Genomic DNA, 14,956 nt, shown 5'->3' on the forward strand with positions numbered 1-14,956 from the left:
TCTTGACATGATTATATGAGTTGTTTTACCGAGAAACTGATCAGAAGCGCCGTGAAACACCGCCTCTCTGCCTGCAGCGCTGGCGACACAGAGGGCAACATATTTTCACAGGGGAACTGAATTTCGCACACCGGGACTTTTTGGGTTCGGAAATGTGTGTAAGGAGACATTATCCTTGTTGGTATTTGACCAACCATAAGCCACACACTTTTTAGCCATGTCTATTTGTGTTTGAGAAAGCGAGTTTGCAACCAGGAAGTAACTTGTTACCATGTCAACAGATCAACGCTTGCCTACAAATTATGTCATCAGTCTTGCAACATTTTTTTATGAGCCTTTAGCTAAAAAGCCTTAAAAATCCACTTTTTCATCAAATTTTTTTATTTTTTTTTTGCTCGGGTCATAATAATATGTGAACTTTCTAACATTTAGCAACTTGTATGATCTCAGAATCAAGAAGTACTTTAAAGTCATTAAGCCAGCAGATTGAACCGAAACTGGTCCACTCCTCTGTAACGGGGGTCGTTATTGGCCTGGCTTGCAGGAACGATGTTTTGATCACCCGAATGAGGGTGAGAATTGATGTGATGATTGGCCGGAATTAATCCTATAGCTGTATTATAAGTTTTTGAGAGTTGGAACCTAGGGCTGGACGATATAGAAAAAAAGCTTATCGATAAAAAAAAATGCATATTAATCGATATTGATAATTATTGAAACTATTTAAAACCATATTTTATGTGCAGCTCTGCCTGGACATTTTATGATATTGCTAAATGATTTGATTTTAATAAAGAACACGAACACAGAATTCCTATTAAATCTTTATTTAACCAACTTTTTTAACCATAACAAAATTTTTTTTAAAGAAAAATAACTTAAGAGACCTGAGTTATGTTATTAAATGACACATAATGACCAGTAAAATGACTAAAATAAATATACCAAATAAATAAAATAGCCCATTTAGATGAGAATAGTACACTAGTTACTTCTCAGGTTTCATAATTGAGAGGCTGACGTAGGGCTGAGGTTCGAGGTTGTGGCGTGGGAAGACACAGATTGCAGCTCATTTTGCACTGATTCCCTGCATTAGTTGCACAATTTAGGGAGCGCTGTTAGAGAAAAACTTGCGTCGCGGAACTTTATATCGCGGATCAAGAGTGGCGAGTAGTTGTTTGAAGCCAGGTTTTTCAACTGCAGACAACAGCAGCATATCCATCACTATGAAGCACGTTACTGCATGCGTGATGTCCTTGTGCCGCTTGGACGCTTTTTAATTTTATCACAAAGAAGGGAGCCCAGTTTAGCTGCTAGACCTGCTCTGTTTTGCAAGAACTTCCAGAAGATTCCTAAGAAGAGGACAAGGACCGGCGGCGGGGCTGCACAGCTCGCGCTGCTGCGGGAGTGAGCGGCTTACGTGATGAAACAAGTTGGTTGCATTACCAGACTTTGTTTTTACCGGTTCCTTGCAAATTTTACAAATCACTGTGGTTTATTTCTGTCAGACTGGCGAACTAGTAAAACCCCATTTTGGAACCGTTTCCTCCGCCGCTCCTTGCTGCGACATATTCACATGCTCTGTGTTGTGGTTTGAGAGTGCGGCGCTTTGTGACGGTGTTGCCTGGGTGCACGATTACGATTGATTGAGGAGAAGAAGTAGTGACTGTAGCATCAACTAATATAAATATAATAGGCTAAGAGGAAGGAAGGAAAACTGTATATCAAACTTTTATCGACCCATTTTTTTCCTATCGTGTTACACGTCTATCGATCGATATATATTGTTATTGAATTATCGTCCAGCCCTATTGGAACCTAAGGCCCCCTCCTCTGTTTAAGGTTGTTTTTTCTCTCTTAACGTAGATGGCTTCCTTCACACCCCTTTCAAACCATCTGTCTTCTTTGTCCAAAATGTGAACATTTTGGTCCTCAAAGGAGTGTCCTTTGTCCTTAAGGTGTAGGTGGACAGCAGAGTCTTTTCCTGAGGAGGTAGCTCTCCTGTATTGAGCCATGTGTCTGTGGAGAGGTTGTTTTGTTTCTCCAATATAAAGATCAGAACATTCCTCACTGCACTGAACGGCATACACCACTCCACTCATCTTAGGTTTGGGGGTTTTGACCTTGGAATGCACCAGCCTCTGTCTGAGGGTCCTGTTTGGTGAAATGTACTGGGATTTTGTGTTTGGAGAAAATCCTCTTAAGTTTTACAGAGACTCCAGCAACATATGGGGAGACAATGTTTTTGGATTTATTCTTCTCACCATTAAGTTCTGCAGGGGGTCTTTTGGATTTTCTTGCAGATTTGACAAAAGCCCATGTAGGGTACCCACAGGTTTGGAGAGCATCTTTGATGTGTTTCTGATCCCTGTGCTTCCCTTCTTATTTAGTAGGGACATGCTCGGCCCGGTGGTGTAAGGTTCTAATAACTGAAAGTTTGTGCTCCAGTGGGTGGTGTGAGTCAAAAAGAAGATATTGGTCTGTGTGAGTGAGCTTCCTATATACTTCAATGTTGAGGTTTCCATCTCCTTCCATGTTCACCAAACAGTCGAGAAAAGGTAGCTTGTTGTTGTTGGCATCCTTTGTAGTAAACTTGATATTGTTATCCACCGAGTTGATGTGTCTTGTGAAAGCTTCCACTTCATTTAACTGGATTTTGACAAATGTGTCGTCCACATATCTAAACCAGCGGCTTGGTGGTGTTCCTCTGAAGGTTCCCAAAGCTCCCTTTTCCATTTCTTCCATGTAAAGATTGGCTACAATAGGTGACACAACCATGCTCCTGTCTGTAGAAATGATCCCTGAACTTGAAATAAGTTGTTGAAAGTCAAAGGTCCAGTAGGGTACAAATCTGGTCCAGAGTGAAATTAGTTCTGTTATATATGTCACTGTCTTGTTGAAGATGTTTCCTGACTGTTTCTACTGCCTCTGATGTAGGTATGCATCAGAGGCAGTAGGTTTCACTTTTCACTTGCATAATACAGCTATAGGATTAATTCTGGCCAATCATCACCTCAATGCGGTACCGCGCACGTGACGTCACCGTCTCAAGAGCAACGCCCCTTTTGCCGCTTAGGTAGGGCATACAGGAGAGAAAGCACGGATAACCCAGCTATTACAAGCGCAACAGAACCAGCGATCTGACCGACTTTACAGCCGTTAAACTTTCCCAAGACGATGTCCCAGGCGCACGGTTTACTGGCCGAACTGTCGAAGAACACACCAACCTTCAGCTCAAACGATGGCTTGAGGTTCGAGGGCTTAAAAAAACTGGAAAACTGGCCGAGTTGATCAAACGGTAAGCTTTGTTTTTTTTTCCTGCGCGGCGATCATGGCAGTGTCGGCCGTTTTTTTTTTTTTTTGTTGTTGTTTGCAATCACCGTCCAGGAATGGGTATATGTTTAATGTTTGTCTCATTTGAAATGTTTTTGAGTAAGCCTGGTAGCAGGCTATCATGTTAGCGCCTGCTATCATGATAGCCTATATGCTATCATGGTAGCAGGCGCTTCTTTATTAACATGTCGGCCACCAAAATACTCTTACCTTGACTTGATGTCGCTGGAATTGGGTCAGGATGTTCTTCGGTTGTGCCCTTTCCTCCGACAAAATGCTTGCTACATATGTACTTGAATTTGGTAACTTTTTCCGGGTTGAACTGTTGTGTAGGCCGACCGCCCCGGTCCCAGCGCACACATTTCTCCTTGGCAGTCTTGAAGAAAACATCCTTCATATGCGGCCGATCAGCGTACCTCGAGTCGCTGTTGCACGTTCCATAGCAACAATGTTTAAAAACCATGGTCTTAGATTTCGAAAAAGCAGTCGTTTACCGAGTAAAACCTAGGCTAACGCATGTCTCTTTTAAAGCAAAGCAGCGGCGGGTTTCAAAAGTTTGCCCCACTGCGTACCACGTGATGTGACGTCATTGTGACGTTGTGTTTCTAAAAATAGCTCGCGCGCGGTACCGCATTCTCACCCTCATTCGGGTGATCAAAACATCGTTCCTGCAAGCCAGGCCAATAACGACCCTAACGACTCCCCGTTACAGAGGAGTGGACCAGTTTCGGTTCAATCTGCTGGCTTAATGACTTTAACGACTTCCCATTACTAAGGGAATGGACCTGTTTCTGTTGAATTTGCATGTTAATAGGCCTTTGCTGGCCAGTTGTATAAAACTAGATACTCCACATTACTCCAGACTTTTTGAATTGAGAAAGCTTCCTGGATAGGAAGCGAAACGTCTTCAAACTACGGAAAACAAGTCCAGCTGTTTTGTTTTTTACTTTTTTTGGAATGACTATGACCTGGATGACTGAGAATCTTCACCAGCAAATCGAATCCTACTTAGATCATAATGTTAATGGGGACACCACCGATACTGTGGGATGCTTTAAAAGCTATGATAAGAGGCAGGATAATAACAATTTGTTCTTATGAGGAAAGACACTAGACAGAATAGGTTCAGAGAACTGGAAGAATTGCAAAAACAAACTACAAAACGACATTCAGTAACTTTGAAAAAAGAAATTAAGAAAAAATTTAGACATAAAGAAAGATAGAGATTAAATAAATAATACAGAAACTTCTTTTGACTAAACACCTGCCTAAGGTCACAGATAGAGTAGTCAACAAGCAAGATAACATATGAAGAAGTAAAAGAAGCAATCAAGAGATTAAGGGGGCGGGGGGTCTCCAGGACCAGACAGCTTCATCTCAAATTGGTATGAATCCATGCAGGACTCTTAATCTCAACTCTGGTGAGGGTAGGGTGCTGGAAAAGAATGAAATTCCCCCTCATGGAGAGCGGAACATTTCTATTATCCCTAAAGAGGGAAAGGATAAATTAGAATGTGGAGATTATAAACCTGTAAGTGTCCTAAACATTGACTACAAATTGCTCACATCTATATTATCAAGGAGACTAGAGTTCTTACTACTGGAGTTAATACACAATGATCAAATAGGTTTCGTTAAACAAAGACAAACCCAAGATAGTATTAGGAGAACATTGTATATCCACAATATCCACATTAGAAGAGTGGATCGACAGCATTCATAATATATATGTAAGTTAAATGAAAAAAAATCTCCTTTGCAAACCCTGGATCCAATACATTGCACCTTCTAGACCCATTTCCTTTAAGCCTACTCTCTCAGTATGTACATTATTATTAGGCAAACTGGTTAATATACTGCTACTCCATGTTCTTATTGTTTAATATTTTGTTGATATTTCCTTTTTTATCTTCATAATTTTTCTAATTTTTTACTGCATATTGGCAAGAAAATTGCCAATATTCATTTTTCTATTGTCATTTTTGCAGTCCTTTAATTAAATTTGTATATATAAAAAATAGTGATTAAGTGTGTTTGGAGCTAAAAATTACCTTTTATAAAGTTATTTATGAATTATAATACACTGCCTGAATTGACACTATATAAAACAAACTGTACCAAAAAGTTGTTTTCAAAAACTGTTTTCAGACAGTTCTCAAAAACAGACACCAGAGGGTTAGGGTTCAAAGTGAACGAGGTGAATGAGTGATTGAAACTGTGTGTGAATCAAATTCAGGAAATTGTTTTAGTGCAACAGTTTCAGAGACAAAACAATACCTTTTACTAGATTTATGTGGCATGGCAGCTGTGGTGTGCCTGTGAGACAGCACTGATGGAAGTAGGAAACCAAATAGCAGCTTTCACTGCTGCCTAGACACAGTGATTCCAGAATGACTGGTGCTTTCGGTAAAGTCGCCATTAAAACAAAAAAGTCGCTAAATATTGCTTGTTGCTAGTAACGTTTTGAAAGAAAATTACTAGAAGGGTCTGAAAAGTTGCTAAATATAGTAACAAAGACGCTAATTGGGCACCTCTGGACTGTCGTCTCTAGTTTTCCTTCCCTCCTTGGAGAAGCTATTTAGTAGCCACTAGCAGCTTCGCAGCCAGACAGCATGGAGCAGGCTGTGTTTTTTCAAATTAAAGTACATTTTAACGTCTATGGACTAATTTTTACTCCAACCCCAAAACACCTGCCAGACAGACAAGCTACAGCAGCCAAGATTACCTTCAACAATATTTAACTTTAGGCAAAGGTTTAATAACATTTCTGTCAATCTTTAAAAGCTAGTTAATTTTATTATACTTCTTTAAAGTTTAACTTCTGTGCTGTAATTGTCAGGATGCAGCTTGTAGGCTGCAAGCTGAACTTCCCTTCCTCTCTCACTTCCATGCGCAGCCTGATTGGTTCCAGCTGTCAGGCTGTAATTATCACTGATCTGTTGTCACCTGTGTTCACCTATATATATACTCACCTCATTCTGTTCTCGTTGCCGGTCCGTAGTGTTCAACTTCTGCTCCGTTTCAGTCACTATCCTGTGTCGGCTCAGTTTTTATTCAGTCAGCCAGAAGACTTTTCTCCAGCTTTGTTTTTTGTTCAGTCAACCACAAGACTTTTCTTTAGCTTTATTTTTGTTTAGTCACTGCCAGAGACTCTTCTTCAGCTCTGTTCCAGCTCACCCTCGGCCAGAGACTTCATTCCAGCCCAGTCTCAGCCTGAAGCACTGTTCCAGCTAAGTCACAGCCAGAGACTTCATTCCAACTCAGCCCGCAGTTTGGTTTTGCTGGTTCCGGTGTTTCGCTGTGGTCTCTGTCTTCGGCTCCTGTGCTCAGTCCTGGTTTCAAGTTCTCAGCTGCTGGGTTCCATCTCGGTCTCAAGTTCTCAACCCCTGGTGAGCCGCCCTGGTCTCAAGTTGTCAACCCCTGGTGAGCCGCCCTGGTCTCAAGTTCTCAACCCCTGGTGAGCCGCCCTGATCTCAAGTTCTCAACCCCTGGTGAGCCGCCCTGATCTCAAGTTCTCAACCCCTGGTGAGCCGCCCTGGTCTCAAGTTCTCAACTCCTGGTGAGCCATCCTGGTTTCAAGTTCTCGGCTGCTGGGTTCCGTCTTGGTCTCAAGTCCTCAACTCCTGGTGAGCCGTTCTGGTCTCAAGTCCTCCACTCCTGTTCTCGGCTCCTGTGTTCGTCCTGGTATCAAGTGTACCGTCCTGGTCTCTAGTCATCGGCTCCAGTGTTCCTTCCTGGTCTGACTCTCCACACTACTCCTGCCGGCCTGCTTCTGCACCCTACATCTCCGTCTGATGTAAGACTCTGTGTTCCATCGTCATCCATCATCCACACTGTTCAATAAACTCACTTTTAAGAACTAGCTCTGTGTGTGTGTGCTGTGTCCGGGTTCATCCCAGAAAAATACCATGACAGTAATATCTTAAAATCAAAAATGTTCCATTCATTATTGAGAAGGGTGTCAAAAATTCTGACACATGAATATAATTATTTTAAAATTCCTACTCTTTCCTATGTTTGTGTTTATTTTTGAGCTATGCCTTTCTTTTTCTTATAAAAAACTAACTTCCTGGTTGAATAAAGATAATTCATATTCTAAATCTGCCAGTGGTGGTAATAAATTTGGACTCAACTGTATCTGGGCTCATGCAGATGAACCTTGCGTTTCGAGGCAGATGGAGAAGCAAGATTCTGATAATAGCATTTGTTTTGGGCAGGCAGACTCTCGTTTTTCTGTCTGCATTAAAATCTCAGTGGTACATTTCAATGGCAATTCCAAAAAAGCCAAAATTCTGGTCATTCTGCCGGAGTCCTAACCTGACAACAGCCAGCTGCATCCCCGCGCCCCGGAAAACAAAACTTGCCAAATCCGGTCGGGAGAAGGGCAAAAACATGGTTTCCACCAACAAAAGCCTTCAGAGCCGTTCTCTGATGTTCTTTTAATGAAACAATATCAGATAGATTGGACAACACGGAAGAAATAGCAGCATCAATGCTAACGCTTGCTTCCTCGATGCGAGCCGCCATTGTTGTTGGAATCTCACGGTCACTTCTCCACTACGTCACATCCAGGAAACACCCGCCCTGCGTCCTGATTGGCCAGACCATAAATTTGGTTGGGGAAATCACTTTCAATGAGCCGTGTCCCAGATGTATGTGAGTGGAGCTAGGCGGAGCGATACATGCAGCTGGCTGTTGTCAGGTTACCGGAGTCCAGCTTTCTCCAAGATCATTTCCATTCTGCCAGCAAGTTCAGGAACCGCAGCTGGCCTGCAGTTCTGCTTACACAGCAGCGCTGGTAGCAGACATATCCCTCACATAGTAAAGACAGCCTTGACAGGGGCCGAAACAGCTGCCAATGTTTTCAGAATTTCCCGATACTACAGGTTAAACTCCAGCTCCTAAAATCAGAAATGCTGTTATCATAAATACATCATAAATGACTTAGACAACTTTATTTGTCATTTTGTATGCACAGAGTGCGTACAGAACGAAATTTCGTTGCATACAGCTTTGTAAATTGCAGTAAAAGTTAGATTACAGTTTTAGGTGCAGCAGAGAAAACATAGATTTAAAATACACTATAAAAACAATTGAAATGTAAACAATGCAGGAGAAGGTCACAGTATACAAACCATTGAATGTGCAGAATTGGGTTGTGCAAGGGCATTTGTGCAAGGATGCTTTTAAGGACTAAGAGGTCGGAGCTGTACGCAGCCGCTGCCGCCGGGGGCGCCGCCGGAAGTCTATCATAAACACATTTTCAACATCCTTGACTGACAAAATGGACAGACACGTGATCCTTCTCCCGGTAGTCCACTGTGTATCCAGCTGCACATGTCCCGTCTGGCACAGGGGCTCTCCTTCACCCAGTCTTCTTGTTGAGAAAATTTGACCAATTGCGTTTAGAGTCCAGCTGACTAGATTCATAATTTACAATTTGGAAGCTATGTAAAAAGCACTTAGTACTTCAAACTCTTGTCTGCACTGAAGCTGCTGCATTTTTGAGTAAAAGCTCTGCATTTTATTAAAGGGGTTTCTGTTATGATTGTGTTCAGTGGCAGAGTGAATGGTCGATTCTACAGGGCAGACCTGGAGCTCCATAAGCAAATCTCAACTGACACTTGCTACTGGGAGATGAAGTCCAATCAGCCTGTTCTTATACTGGTAAAACAGCAGCTAGGATACTGGGAGAGACTCCTCAAGAGTAAGGTGCTGAAATCATGTTTTCTCCGATCAGTGTGGGACAGAAATTTGGGTGTTGAAAAGAGAAAATTCTGACTTTAAAATATGATTTCATTCTACAGAATATTTTTGTCAGTTTTGACATGGACCATGTTGATGAAGAAGAAGACAGCTCATCAAGTCGTAAGACAATATGCAGTTTTGAAGAATGAATAGATCTCAAGTATATGGGCTTTTGCCGATGCTTATTGTAATTGTTTTTCATTTAGGTATGTGGTTCGAGGAGAATACAGGAGATGACAGCTGCTATGTGAACTCAGAGAGTGGCAGTGAGAGTGACTGAATGAAAAATGTGCCTGGGTTATTTACATCTTCATCTCTTCCCTTTAAGGATTTTGCAGATTCATTTTGCTAATTTTTTTTACTGTTCTCGTGTATAAATAGAATTTTTTGCTGCCCTTCAGGACCAGTCTTCTGTGTCTACAATCTAGTTCTTTGTTTAAAAAAAATCTTATTGTTTCAGTAGCATGAAGGAAGAATTGTTGCCGGGATGATCAAAAACTAAGGAATTGATTTTTATTTGTTCCATTCGTCGTTTTAATTTAGCTGCAAGTTTTCTTCGAGGCAGAGTTTCTAATCACATTTAAAAGCAGGGTGGGCAATTCAAAAAACAAATACCTTTATAAATTGACTAGTAATATATAAAATGAATATTTCACCAATCTTTGCTACAAATACTAGCTTGACAATTTCAGAAATAGTATTAAACCTTGTTAATGCACTAACTTGGAGCTATTTGAAGTTGAAATCCAGATATGCCTTACTGTTTACATTCAGTCACTTCTGTTCATTTAAAGAGTTCCTGTTTACAACATATGCCATTTCCCAGTACTTTACGAGATGGCCCCTAATCACATCTTCACAAGAATGAATGAATCTGAACCTTGCATACTTGTCTGTTGGATAAAGACATTTTTCTAATCAGAAACAATTTTTTTGTTTGAATGAAAATAGTTCTAAATATAAATCTTAATAATTGCAGGCTTAACCATAGAGGAAAAAGCAATGTAGACTGTGTTCTCACTAACATGGGTAATTTTGGGGAAAAAATTTATATGATTGCATCTTTCACCTACATGCAGACAAAACATTATTTCAAATGATTAGCCAACCGTTATTGCACTTCAAACTGTCATTTGCTATACCAGTAGCTCACGCTAATGTTGTGGTATGTTCACAATATATTGTGCATTTCTAAACTTGTTTACCTGTCCCTGACTTTTTTTCAAATGTTTGGTTAAAAAAAGTAAATGTTTGAGAGGAAAAGGTAAATGACCAAACTGCCTAACTGATCTAACTGTCACAACTGTTAGAATTATGAAAAGTAATTGACAAACCCACCCTGATAGGTGTTACGCTTTTTGTTGTTGCAGTTATCTTTTCTTTCTTAACATTTTTCTTGAATGCTGCAGTTTTACATTGTATGTTATGTCGCTTTTCTTTGAGAAATTATTAAATATACATTTCAGTATCCATTGTTTCCTTGATATTTCATAGTATCTAATACAATAAATAATTTGTCAGGTAATCCAAAACCCTGATTATTGGGTTTTACCCAGCAGCATTTATACCTTTGCTCATGCATACATAGTGCCAAATTTCTTTGACTCGGAATACTATAGAAAAATTCGATCTTCCCTAGACCATTCTCATCTTAACAGTCTTTAAACACAGACAGAACCACTTTGAGCCTACTGATTTAGCTTTGTTTTTCTTGAATTGATTTGAGGCTTTTGCCACAATAGGAGTGTTCTGTCGGATTAAGTTTAACTTTGGAAAAGGATGTGCATTATTTGTATTAGGTGAATCAGATCCTTGGAACAGTATTTGTTAACCTTATTAGATTAACTTGTTTTATCTAAACAAACCAAGAAACTCGGATTTGATTTTCTAAGTGAACTGTGTACGCTGTAATATCTGTCTTCACTGTATCTTATTATTCGTGGCTAAAGAGTTCTGTCTACTACTTTCTCCTTGTTCTTATTCAGACTGGAGTTCAGACTTGTAATTGTTAATTTCAAGTTAATTAATTACAGAAAATAATTAACTCTTATTTGCACTGTGGAATGTAAACCAATATGCCAGTGAAACTGTTGTTTTGAAATAAGTACATGTCTGATTAGAAGTGAATACAGTGCATAATGATCTATGAGCTACATAGTGCACACACCTCCCTCGTATATTGGATCAGTGTTGGGGAACAACTGAAGAGAGCAGAGAGCTTTGCCTTTCAATTACAGTGTAATGTAATTAAACAGCACTGGATAACATATTTACATAATGCGGAAAAAACTTTTAAGAGTAAATTTAAGAGTAATCTCGACGTGATTATTACTAAAGACCCCCAACATTTAACATCTAAAGCCAGAACATATCTGTGGTGGAATAAACACTGAGAAGAGGTGACAGGAAAAACAGTTAAACATAGCTATGCCAACATGTTGTCAATCCAGAAATCTCATCTATTTTCACTTTATTAACCTTTGGTTATGTGTGCAAAAACAGACTTGGGTTGAGTGGTTGAGGAAATACATGTAGAAGATGTGGTTTCACATCTTCTACATGTATGGTAACATTTGGGAAATTCTAAGATTTTTCTTAAAATTACATCACTGGAGCTACTTTTAGTCTTAGGAACCTTTGTGAATATGGGCACTGGTCCCCCTGGCACAAACAACAGTGGTGCATGAACACCCACTAAGGAGTGAATAGGGACGATCATTTTTTATAGCCATATTAACGTTTAATCATGCTCAAATGACCAGAACACACATAACAAAAAAAGAAGAAAATTACAGTTACAATAACACAACCATCATAACAAAGGTTATGGAAATAAAATTTGAATTAAATTGCTACAAAGTGACACATGATATCCACAACAGGACTGAGGATTTTCAGGTGCATCAGTGGTTCAGCCTGGAGTGACAGAAAGAAAGACACTCAGATCGGTCACACCTCCACAGACGACCTGAAACTTCTCTGAAGCAGAGGCCATCCAGGTGGATTCACGGACTACACTCTGATGATCTACCTATGTGCGTGTTCTCACTTTGTTTATTTCATGTACCAGCTTCTAAACCTGGGTCTGACTCACAATTTACGGCACAGAATAGACACATGAAGTTTGATTTGTGTCAGATGACAAGAGGGAGAGAGAGAGACTTTGGTAGAGTGGCACAAAGTAAGAATAACAGAGTGTTAGCCTCGATAAAGCTGTTATTAATCAGAGAAATTAAAAGTTATTTCCTGATTGTTTCTCCTCTGTTGCCTCCGATTCCTCTCTCTCTCTTGGCTCCTCTCCTTCATCACTAACTTTCACCTTAGTCTCACCTGCAGGACAGTTTCCCTGATTTCAGCCACTTGAGCATATTTGCAAGAATAATTAAAGTAGAGGCCACAGGCTAGGTGCGCATATACGGCACAATGTGTAGAAGATAACTTCTATATTTCATCTTAAAATGAAGCGTAGAATAAGAGATCTTCTAAATAATTACATTTTCGTGTGAATACATTTTATCTATTAAATTTACAGTTTTTGATTTTTACAAAGGAAATGTTTATATTAGGGCTGGGCAAGTTAACGCGTTAATTTCGCGTTATCTCATTAGACTATTAACGGCGATATTTTCTTTAACGCGCGTTAACGCATGTTGGTCACATGCTTTTATTTTGTGAAGGTCTGTTGCTGCGGTGTAGGGGTTTGAATCAGAACAGTAGGTGGCGATAATGCGCCAATAACCTCGCTCTCAGCCCAGCCTCAGATTCAAAAGAGGAAGAAAGGTGCTGGCCGGAAAAAAACACAGCTGACATGCAGGTACCGCGAGCGAGCTTAGGCGAGGCGAGGCGGTGAGTTGGCGGCCGGAACAAGTTTTGTGCGGAGCGGAGCGGGGGGGTCTGCATCGACGCCGTCGGTGAAGTCGCTTCTCGTTTCAAAGTATCCATGTAGTGATGGCGAGATGAAGCCTCATGAGGCATTGAACCACTCAGCCAACTGGTTCGAGAAAAGGTTCATTTCTTGACGGTTCATGTGCACACAGCACCACCTACTGGCAAGTTGTATAATCACAGCCAGCTGTAACTTAACACGTGTGATGCATATCATTTTTGTCTATTATGGCTCTTGGGAATGACTTCACAGAAGGTGTAGGACGAAATCATTTGTCTACATAAATTTTGTAAACACATGTGTACAATAAAATATTGTTTGAATGTATTCTCTGTGTGTAATTATTCCCAAAATAGCAGTGACATGATATGGCATGTTGTGTAATAATGTTTTTCTGTGACTCTAGAAAAATGGCATGGGCTTAATCAGGCAGAGGACAATGAAAGTGCTTGTGGAACTAGGCAGGGGGTAGTGAATAGGCTAATGCTTGTGTAACTTGGATGATTTCATGCATTTTTATTAAGAAACAACAATTTCTCCACAGTTTTTGGTTTCAAATGATTTCTCTTTTTTGATACTACTTCTCCAACCTTTGAAAAGACACGCTCACATGGCACAGATGATGCCGGGATGCATAAATAAATAAGTGCAAGTATGTACAGATTGGGGTACTGTGACCAATGATTAGCCCAGTACTATACGGTCCCACATTTTACCCTCAGCAGCAACACTGAAGCACACAGAGGTTCCCGCTGCGTCTTTACGCACGATCCAGCTGCTGATGTCTCCTCTCTCTTCAGCTCAATGCAATTCTAGACAGTAACAGTTTATAACCTATATCACCTTTCACAGCAACAGGTTTCTCATCTCAGTCGACCAGACAAATCTCTATTGCTCTCCTCAGTGCGCTCTGGGCGGTGAGGTGGGAGGATTTTACCCGATGGTGCGCTGCGTGCGAGGGATAAACAGGGTGGAAATGCAAAAATAAAAACTGTAAAGGGCTCCTATACAGTGATCATAGGAGCTGACCGGTCTGAGATCAGCCTCCTGATGTTACAAGTTCTTTAAAATTAAAGCGCGCACCCAAATTACAAGTAACGTAATTTTGCGCACCTGAAAAAAGCGCACGGCAGAAGCGCATCGAAGCGCTGAGGCACAGAAATACGGTGCATGTAGTTAAAAAATGCAGAATTAATAAAAACAACTTATAACCAGACGTAGCGTTTTAAACTGCATCTGGTGAGCAGAACTGTTTAATGATCCAGAGTGCAGCCATCACTGGTTCTGAATGAATCGGTCATCTGGCAGCAGCTCTCTCCCCGCCCCCTCCCCTCCTGTGTACGCAGTACAGGACCATACCGGCTTACTTTCACCACTGTTAAGACTAAAATTATTCATAACTCTGATCGCTCTTCCTGCTGCTCTGTTAACATGAACTGCATCAGGAATTACTGATGGCCACAAGCTGTGAAAGAAGCTGAAACATCTCAGCAGAAGGCGGAGTTTTTATCGTCCGCTGCCCAGATGGGCGTTGGGATTTTTATGCGTGAAAAATGCCATGTTTGCGTGTGACCGTGTGAAGTCAGTGACGGTCAATGCGTGATAGTTGAGAGCACTGATCTCCTATCTATCTATCTCTCTCCTAAACTCTCCAAACACCAAACTAACTGTCTCAAACTAAATAACCACTATCCAAACTCTGCTATCCAAACTATCAAAACTCTATCCACTCTCTCAACTGACCGCAACTCGCCTACAACAACCCACATTTTGAATGGAGCCTGTGGGGTTTCTAAAAGCTGTCGAAGCCGCGCCAACATCTGAACCACTTCCCGAAGCAGTCACGTGGTACAGCCGGCCAGCGAGGCTTCGGACGTCATCGTTTTCGGCTCCTCCCCTAAATGAAGCAAGCCTCGATACGCGCTTCACGGAAACGCCCCCTCCATTACTCGACACACGCCTCGAAGCCTCGGCACATAACGTAACATC

General features: G+C 40.9%; 1 protein-coding gene across 2 annotated transcripts in view; it reads left to right on the top strand.

The window, feature by feature from the left end:
* tdrd12 (tudor domain containing 12) overlaps positions 1-10,549 on the top strand; it is a 277,622-nt gene extending 267,073 nt beyond the window's left edge. For both annotated transcript variants that reach the window (XM_036130848.1, XM_036130849.1), the window contains 3 exons: positions 8,892-9,045; positions 9,141-9,201; positions 9,288-10,549. In XM_036130848.1, the coding sequence (XP_035986741.1) occupies positions 8,892-9,045; positions 9,141-9,201; positions 9,288-9,361 (289 nt within the window). In that variant the 3' untranslated portion in view covers positions 9,362-10,549. The remainder of the gene's footprint in view (positions 1-8,891; positions 9,046-9,140; positions 9,202-9,287) is intronic.
* The last annotated feature ends 4,407 nt before the right edge of the window (positions 10,550-14,956 follow it).

The sequence above is a fragment of the Fundulus heteroclitus genome, unplaced genomic scaffold (assembly GCF_011125445.2).
Source record: "Fundulus heteroclitus isolate FHET01 unplaced genomic scaffold, MU-UCD_Fhet_4.1 scaffold_39, whole genome shotgun sequence".
NCBI classification, from domain to species: Eukaryota; Metazoa; Chordata; class Actinopteri; order Cyprinodontiformes; family Fundulidae; genus Fundulus; species Fundulus heteroclitus.